This window comes from Micromys minutus, assembly GCF_963924665.1.
Source record: "Micromys minutus genome assembly, chromosome: 8".
Lineage (NCBI taxonomy): Eukaryota > Metazoa > Chordata > Mammalia > Rodentia > Muridae > Micromys > Micromys minutus.
The window spans coordinates 12,437,825-12,447,252 of NC_137977.1; the positions used below are offsets into that span (position 1 = coordinate 12,437,825).

Here is a 9,428-nt window from a genome sequence, read left to right on the forward strand (position 1 = left end):
GGAAAGACACAGCCATTTATTGTGAGAAATCAATCAGCTCATAGAATTAGGAGAGCTGTTATGGCCCTTATCTGTAGCTGACAAACTAGAAACACAACAAAGCCAATACTGGAGATCTAGGTGAGCCTTAGCATCACAGTGCTCAGTGGTCTGAAGGCTGTGTGCTGCAGGCTCACACTGAGCAGACACATCTGCTCAAGTTGAAAAGTAAGAGAAAACACTGCCCAGTGGATAGGAGCATAAGCTTTTGCAAGACTAGGACTGTTCCCAGCACCCACATGGTGGCTTCACAACCATTCAGTAACTCCAGTTCCAGGGATCAAACACACTCTTGGCCTTCATGGGCACCAAGCACACATGTGATACAAAGACACATGCAGACAAAATACTCAAACTTAAATAAATCTTAAAAAAAAAAATATATACATATATATATATATATATATATATGGAGACCTCTCAAACAAAGAAAGATACTACCCTGTATCTTTGGAGTGCTAGAGACGCCAAAAGTGATAAACATACACACACACAAACACACACACACAATGATAGAGCCACGTTACAGCAAGACTATTAACAAACAAAACCAAAACAAAAAACAATACTTTATAATATACTGCTAAGAAAACTGGATATTTGGTAGTTTAATACAGTCCTTGACTACTCAAATTAAATTATAATTAAAGAATTATCTATAAAATTGCTCGAGAGGTAGAGACAGGAGGATCAAGAATTCATGTTCATCCTCTGCTACATAGCAAGTAACTCAAAGTCAGCCAGAGTTACATAAGACCCTACCTATAAGTAAATAAATGAAAAAATTTAAGATCACAGCCTAGGAACAAAAGCTAGTATCACTTACGATGTTTACAAATACTAAAATGCTGAGCTTTACTAAACTGTCTGAATCAGAACTATGATCCCTAAACTGGATCAAAGCACTACAATACAGACATTTTTCAACTTACAAAAGCACAATTACTTTTTTCAGTTAAGTCGTGTTTCATAAGGAAGGCAGAGAGGAAGGGATAGCAGTGAACAAGCTTGAGAAACACTTCTAATAACCACACATGGATCAGACTGCAGTTATCAGACTACAAGAGATTGACATCACAAAGATGTGACCTGTCTTTAAGATAAAACAGACTGAAAGGACGCTCTTCCAGATATCAAAATGTTTTTTTCTTGCAACTAATAATTCAACAGTTAATGCAGGAAAAATAAGAATATACAAGAAAATTCTGATTAAAAAAAGAATAAACAATTACATGGAGTTGGAGAAGTGGGTGATGTCATGCCAGCCATGAAAATCAGTGTGGCACCAGTGCCTAAGAACACAGACAGCAAGGCATATACAGTGGAGAAGCTCATATAAAATGCATGTTTTCCTTCCTCCAAAACAGAATTATGAACAGAAATGTCCCATGAAAACGTCAAAGGCAAATGCCTCCATTCAAATGACAGTGTGGCTGAGGATACAGAGTGGCAAAGCATTTGCTGCAAGGCAATGAAAGAAAAACACTTAAAGCGAGAATAAAAGTCTGTATTCTTAGAACAGTTTCTAGCAAATTCTACTCACATTTATAAACTTCAAAAGTTTATAAAAAAAGTTCGGATTCCCTGAACTAAACCAGGCCCCTTTGCAGTTACTCAGTAGCAGAATCCACCTTTCTGGCTGCCGTGTGAGCTCCATGTAGACAGCTGTAGCATTCTACCTGCTAAATCTTCTCAGTCCACTAAGAAGGCTGCACAACTACTCACTGAATAAAGCACAATCAACTTGTACATTTCAAATGAGAAAGTCATTTTATTAAAATCCCCACAACCCATGAAAGTCAGGCAGTGACTAACCAGCTTGGCCTAATCAGTGAGCCAGGAGACACCTTATCTCAAACAACAAGGTGGGTGGTTTCTGAATGAAGATACTGTCCTCCACCTCTGCCAGTGACATGTGCACACATATAGGTTACACTCACATCCATGCACACGAACACACGTAAGAAATCTTTTATATTTTATATATATTATGCATGTATGTACATGGACATGAATGTTTTTCAGCATGTAGATAGTAGAAATAGAACTCAAATCATCAGGCTTGATAGTCAACACCTTAGTCCACTGAGCCATTTTATAAGTCCTTTCCCCTAATTTTGTTAAACCTATAAAATTACAGTTGTTTGCTTAATGTAAGAGCACGTTTATTTTTTATTAGAAACTAAAGGTAACTTACATAGCCAGGAACAAAAACAACAAAAATTGCCATTTTGGAAAAATACATGTCACAGGGAGGAAAAACTAAAGATTATATTACAAAGCAGAGATTTCAGATCAGAGGAATTGGTATTTCAGAAGGATCATGTCAAGGACAGCAATACATCTTCTACTCCTTATCTAGCTACCATCTTATAGGAGACATAAATATTCCTTAGAAAACAGCCTGTGGGTCCCCTGGGATCTTCAAAAACATTTCCTGGGGGTTAATGTAGTTAGAACTACCTTTACTACCTTAATTTATGCCAAATTCCTCTCTGTCTTTTCCTCTTTTTCTCACACACATCATCTGGAAGCCCTGAACTGTACCCGTAGCAGCACAAACAACAATGCAGAAATTAGTCACTCCTCTTCCTAATATTCTTTTAGAAAACACACTATCATCAAAAACACTTTGTGTTATATGAAATCAATTTGGTAATTTTTAAATACTTAACAAATGTAGTAAACACAAATATATATCCCACTTTAAAAAAAAAACTAGCATGGAATTCTAAGATTATAATCCCAGCCCTTGGGGGTTAGAGGCAGGAGACTAAGGAATTTAAGGCCAGCTTAAACTACAAGAGATTGTGGCAAAAAACCAAAATCTTAAATTTAAAATGACTTGTGATAGTAAAAGGATCCTCAACCCAGGAAGCCTGGAAAATCCTGACCCGAGACAGTACAAACTGTGAGCAACCAATATGGCTTATTTGAAGAATAGACAGTAAGAGGAAAGCCACAGAGAGAGATTTGTGGAACACTGCAACAACCTTTTGATACTGAGCCAAAGAAAAATGGGAGGCAGTGAAAAGATGACCAACAAATACTGGCAACATACGTTTGATATGTTAAAAAATTAACATTTGGGGGCTGCTTAAAAGGCTCATTAGGTAAAGCAGATGGAGACAGAGACTGACCTCTAAAGACTGTCCTCTGACCTTCACAAGGACGCCATGGCAGCCAAAACACATATAAAGATGAAGAAAAATAAAGACAAAAAAATGAAAAACAGGCTAACATGTTTTAAGTGTTAGTAAAGATTATATTTGAAGGTGGGTGATGTCTACATGGTGCTTATATTTATTTGACAAGTTTCATGATTTGTTTTTCCTGATCAGCCTACAGATTGATAATAATTTCCCATCCAAAAAATGTTACAAAATCATTTTATATTACAGTTCTTATTCCTGGAAAGGGATATGAAAAATCTATAAAAATGAGGAAAAAGTTATATAGCTACAATTCAACAATATCTTCAAAGATATAGTTTGTATGAGAATATCAATTATTTTTAACTATAAAAACTTCGGTGGAAACTTGCTTGATTCTAACTCCAAAATAGAAACAAGTAACAGTATCACACAACACAGAAAATGATTAGTGCATAACAAAATCTCTATGGATACATATACATATATTGCTGTTTTTGAAGCAAATAATGTTTCTAAAACCAAACAAATCAGAGAGTACATAATACATAATACTTATTTTAATAATGTAATTTCCTGCTAATCTAAAGCATTATCAGTGAATACAAGTTCAACAGATACTTAAGGACTTCCATCAGAAGACAGTAAGTTGAGCTAAAACAACTAAAAACTGAAATAGAAAAACCCAAAGGAACCTATTATCTACTTCATACAAACATACCACCACGCCCCACCTACATACAACACAAAATAAAAGAGCAAAGTTTATGTAGCCCGGACTGGACTTGAACTTTTAATTTGCCTACCACAGCCTCCCAAGTTGGAATTACAGATAAGCATGACCAGACCAAAGATGAATATATTCTTTATAACTGGAGGTATATGTAAACACCAGATTTTGCTCATTTTCTAACTTTTCTAAATGGCAAATTGGTCTGTGCCTTACTCAAGATTTGGTTATTTCTTAATTCAATTATACTGTCATGTTCGTGACTGTGTCTGAAGCATTGATACCTAGCCTTGCCTGGATGGAGCCTTCCAGCCTCAGAATGCACACACCCGTATCTAGGTCACTGATTAAAAACAAAACCAAAAACCTTGCTGGGCATTAGTAATGTTCATGAATGTCACAATTTAAAGGCCATCTTCTAACACCAGAATGTCTCTTTCCACTTTTTAAGGGCTGGAAACAGAACTCAACAGTCTTCTTTCCTTACCATACAGGACCTAGACCATGTGTCCTCTTGACATGCCTGCAGTTTTGTTTATCAATGTCAGCATGCTTATCTCTTGCACAATGCTAATGGCAATCATTTAACTACTGTAAACTAAGATTATTACTGTAGATAGTATTGTAAGACTTGGGATTATGTTGGTTATGAATAAAACAATATGGTATGCAAGGCCTTGGGTTCAATCCCCAGTACTACACACCCCAAAAAGTAAAAGTTATTTCCATTTTTGTGATAAGGTTAACACACAATTCTGTGCCCATGTACTAGAGTATATATATTCAGAATATATCCCTCATAAGAGAACATTGAAATCAATAGACATGCTTTCAATTTCATTAGAGGTCAAGTTCATCTCTAAAGCAAGTACCTCTAACTCTGCACCAATCAAGCAGTGTTGTTAATGTTTCTCACCATACCTAGCTTATCATACTTTTTAATTGCCAAACTAATCAACCATTGATATCATCAATCTATTTTTTTACTAAAATATACTTACTGACCTTTTCAGGTTTCTTCATGCAAAAAGTGTATAAACAATACTGTCACTTTTCTATTGATTTCCTACTGTCTCAGCTCTGTGTGTGTTTAAAAATGCTTCCCTCCCCACCATAAACCCTTTCCTGACTTTAAAATTTCTGATTTCTCGAAATTCACAGCTACTTTCTAAGCCCTACTAGTGTTTCTCAAAGCTTTTGATCCCCTGAGCTGAAACACTCACTGAAAGCCAACCCACGTAATCAAACTAAAAATGTAAATAGTAGTTCAATTTTTTTCTAAAAGTTAGCTTTTTAACCACAGCAAACACATTAGACAATCCAACCTCCATAAACACCCATGTCTACAGAAGGACACAAAAACACACATACAAACACTAAGAAAGGGGGCTGGAGAAATGGCCAAGAAGAACACTTGCAGAGGACCAGGGGTTCAGTTCCCAGAACTTGTATCAGTAGGACCACAATTACTTGTAACTCCAGTTCTAGGAGCCTCAACACCCTCTTCTGGCATCAATGTGCACTAGGCACACAAACAGAGCACATACTAACAGTAAGCCAAACAATTGTACAGATAAAACTATTTTTAAATGTATTAAAAATAAGTTAAAGCCCAGACATAGTATAAAAACATCCATGCAGATGTCTCAAACAATAAAGAACAGTGCCACCATGCAGTGATTTAAGGATTAAGATACAATTCAGATTTGGCCAATGAAAAAAGACAGGATCTCACTATGTAGCCCTAGCTGACCTGGAACTCACTTTGTACATCAGAAAGACCTGGAGCTCTGAGCACATGTGCTAAGATTAAAAACATGTGCCACCACACCAGGTCACCAATACCTTTTTTTATTTTCTGCATGTCTGACACAAACTAGCTCTTTACAGATAAAGTTACTCAGCAGAGATGAACTGAATTTATTGTGTGTCAGTGAGTGAAAGACGTGTTCAAAAAAGTTCATTTCACTTTGGGGATCACTATTAAAATTTTGTAAAACAAGAACTCTGAACTAAAGGATCCTTGGGTTAATAACCCCTGTCATTTTCAGGTAAGGCATTTACCTGAAAAGCTAAAAGAAATGTGCCAGCCAAGGTACTCTTTCCTGCCAAGAAAGGGCTCTATTCCGCATCATTTAGACTCACAGTTCAAAAACTGGCAACCTGTATTAGTAATACATGAGCAAGTTGATCTATCATAGAAAGAGCACAACTCCCAACCGCATCTACTTTTTTCCTTCCCCTATCCTCCCTGAAAAACTACAGGATGAGAAAAAAAACCGACTGAGTGGGTTTCAGACTCTTGCCAGATGCTGGGCCTAAACCTCGATACTGATCCATTGTTAGATTATGGAATATTTGGTTGTTTATACTTTTAGTCTGTCACTGCGGACCAAGCAGTGGGACGAATCAGAAGAACGAAAAGCCGAACACCACTGCCCCTTCCCACAGACCACACGACAATACTAGCGAGTCGCGGCGGGGACGCAGGGGAGCGCGGATGGGACCCGCAGAGCCAGGGCTAAAAGCCGTGCACCAGGAGCACGACCCCTGACCGTCGGGTGGTTCACACAGTGCCAAGGGCAAGACGCCGGGAGCCCGGGGAAAAAACAGGGGATCCAGGAAGTTGGGGTGAAGCTCGAGATGCCAGGAGCCCAGAGTGTAAAGCGAGCCTGGGGCAGGGCGCGGGATCAGGGGACTCTGGAACATTACCCGGAACCTAGGGGAGGTTGCAGGGAGACGGAACGGGAAGCCAGGGAATCCGGACAGAAAGACCAGGAACCTGGAAAACCCGGGCGGAACCCAGGAAGCCTGCTCAAGGGGAGCTGGAGGTGGGAAGCTAGGAACCTGGAGAAAGACTGAGGAACCTGGAGAAAGACTGAGGAACCTGGAGTAGATTCTGGATCCAAGAACCCAGGAGTCCGGGGCAGGACCGGGAAGCCCGAGGCAGGACGTGCGCGGCCGCTCACCTTTGCGTAGCTCCCGCTCCCACACTGTGACGATGGGCCGCGAGTGTTTGCGATGGTGGATGAGCCACAGGGACAGGGTCTGCACGCTCTGCTGCGAGTTGCTCAACTCGGACAGCTTCTTCTCCAGCGCCGCCTCAGAGAAGGCGGACATCCCTCCTAAACCACGTTCGCGCCGTCCCACGCCGTGGAGCCGAGGGGAGGAGAGTGTCGCCGCCCTCGTCGCCGCCTCGCCCCCACACCCCACCCTTCCCCACGCCCTCAGCACTACCACCCCCGAGCCCGAGGCCGGTCGCAATCTAGCAAGATGGCGCCCAGCCGGCAGTGACGTCACACACCGGGCCCCGCCTCTCGCGCTGCTCTCTCTGGGAAAGGAGCCGCTGCCTGGAGGCAGGAGTGGGCGGGGAAAGCCGAGCGGAAATGGAAGAAACTAAACAAGTGTGGGAGAAAGGGGGCGGGGTGGGGAGGGGCGAGGCGGGGCCAGCATCCTCGGGCGTGGCCAGGCCTCTGGCGAGTTGTTCTGGGCTTTCTGAGTCTGCCTTATTTCTAGGGAAAACTGCTAAGCTACATTAGCCGTAATGACAGAGCTCTGAGAGGGTTTGTAAGTTGATGTAGCCACTTTGGAGAACAATTTGCATAATCGATTACATTAAGTATCTCATAATCCTGCCAGTAACTACAGCCAAGTGTTGGGGGCCAGGTTAGGTTAAGATAGTATAAAAACCCTGTCTAAAAAAACAGCTGGGGTTGTAGCTTATTGGTTATTTGCCTAGCATTCATGAGGCCCTGGGTTCAAACCTCAGTATGGTAATTAAATATACAAATGTGTGGCCATAGCTCAGTTGGTTCAGTTCTTGCCCATCAGGAAGTTCTGTCTTCCTTCACCAGCACAGCAAGAACAACCTAGCCATCTGCAATCCCAACACTTAGGAGTTGGGAACAGAAGAATCAGAAATTCAAGCTCAGTCCTGGCTACATAGCAAGTTTGAACCTAGCTTAGGATAAGGAGACCCTGTCTCAAAAAAGGGGGTAGGGCACTGAAAAATGCTCTGCTATTAAGAGTGTTAATTGATTTTGCAGAAGATGTGATTTAAATTGTCACACAGAGTGACTCACAACCTCTTATAACCCCAGCTCCAGGGGAATCTAACTCCCTCTTCTGGCTGCCTAGAAAGCTGTAGGCATGCATCCATCCACAACGCATAAAAAGAAATCTTTTTTAAAAAATCAAAACAAGAATTAGATGGGCATGGTGGCGTGTGCCTTTAATTCCAGCACTCAGGAGACAGAGGCAGATGGAACTCTGAGTTCAAGGACAGCCTGGTCTACAAAACGAGCTCCAGGACAGCCAGGGCTCTACACAAAGAAACCCTGTCTTTAAAAAAAAAAAAAAAAAAAACAAGAACCAGTATAACTCACCCAAGCGGTCCACAAGGTTTGGCTGGTTTTTACTTTCCAGATGATTGCCAGCCTCCAGTGATTGTTACCCTTTTAAGACTGTGTAGACCAGCCATCTTTGCTCTGTGGCCTGCCTGGGCCAAGCCCTATCTTCAGTACCCGCTTTTCCTGATACTCCAGGAATCTTGAATTTCAGAAGCCCAGCACCTGGAAGGTGCCTTGCATCCTCACTGCTGCCAATCTACAAGTTATTCCTGTTCCCAGGGAAGAGTGTGCAAAGGGAGTCCACAGTGTGCCAATGGAAGCCTGGGGTCATGACCTTTCTGACTTCTTTGTTGTACTCTACTACACCTGTAAGAGCAGCCAGACCCTGAAGGCTTTGACTTCATGAGTTACAGTCACCAAGCTGTTCACCGTATGTGTATGTGTGTTGCTGTTGTTGTGTATACGTTTGTATATATGTGTGTTGTGTGTAAGCTGTAGGGCATGTGTATGTAGCAGGGCCACATACACGCAGATGGGATCCATGCTTCTGCAGACCACTCTGAAGAAGCACTGGGTGATGGCTACCTCTGGCATTCTCTTATCATCAGAAAGCTGTCCAATATTTCTGTGCAACATCTTCAAGCTCAACGACAGAGTTTACTGTCAGCTGTTTTGTAGCAGATTGAACACTGAGAATCGCATAAAACAAGAAACACGATCATTGAAACTTAAGGGATATAGAAAAAATACATCTATGGTGTTTCTTGTGACTTAAACAGCAAAGCAGAAGAGCAACAGTAATCCACACCAGAAGCTGTGTTCCGCTGTTGTTCCGTGATACACATCACAACATGCACATAGAAACTTGAAAGACGGAAATAGTGGATCTGTTTGTTTTACGTTGAAACGAGAAAATTACCATTTAACACCTGTTTAAAGATTGTTTTTGGTTTCGGTTTTGGTTTTTCTTTGAGATAGGATCTCATGCATTCCTTACTGTCCTGGAACACCCCAGCTCAGATTAGCTTTGAGCTCAGAGATTTGTCTGCTTCTGCCTTCTGAGAGCTAGATGAAAGGTGTGCACCACCTCACCCAGGTTATTTTTAAATATGTATCTTATATGAACTGAGAAGTATTTTAAGTGTGATGCCCTGTAAC

At 41.2% G+C, this 9,428-nt stretch overlaps 1 protein-coding gene across 2 annotated transcripts in view; it reads right to left on the reverse strand.

Annotated features, from left to right (window-relative positions):
- The window catches only part of RPRD1A (regulation of nuclear pre-mRNA domain containing 1A), a 38,795-nt gene extending 31,691 nt beyond the window's left edge, over positions 1–7,104 (reverse strand). For both annotated transcript variants that reach the window (XM_080919804.1, XM_080919803.1), the window contains exon 1: positions 6,891–7,104. In XM_080919804.1, the coding sequence (XP_080775930.1) occupies positions 6,891–7,041 (151 nt within the window). In that variant the 5' untranslated portion in view covers positions 7,042–7,104. The remainder of the gene's footprint in view (positions 1–6,890) is intronic.
- Between the last annotated feature and the right edge of the window lie 2,324 nt (positions 7,105–9,428).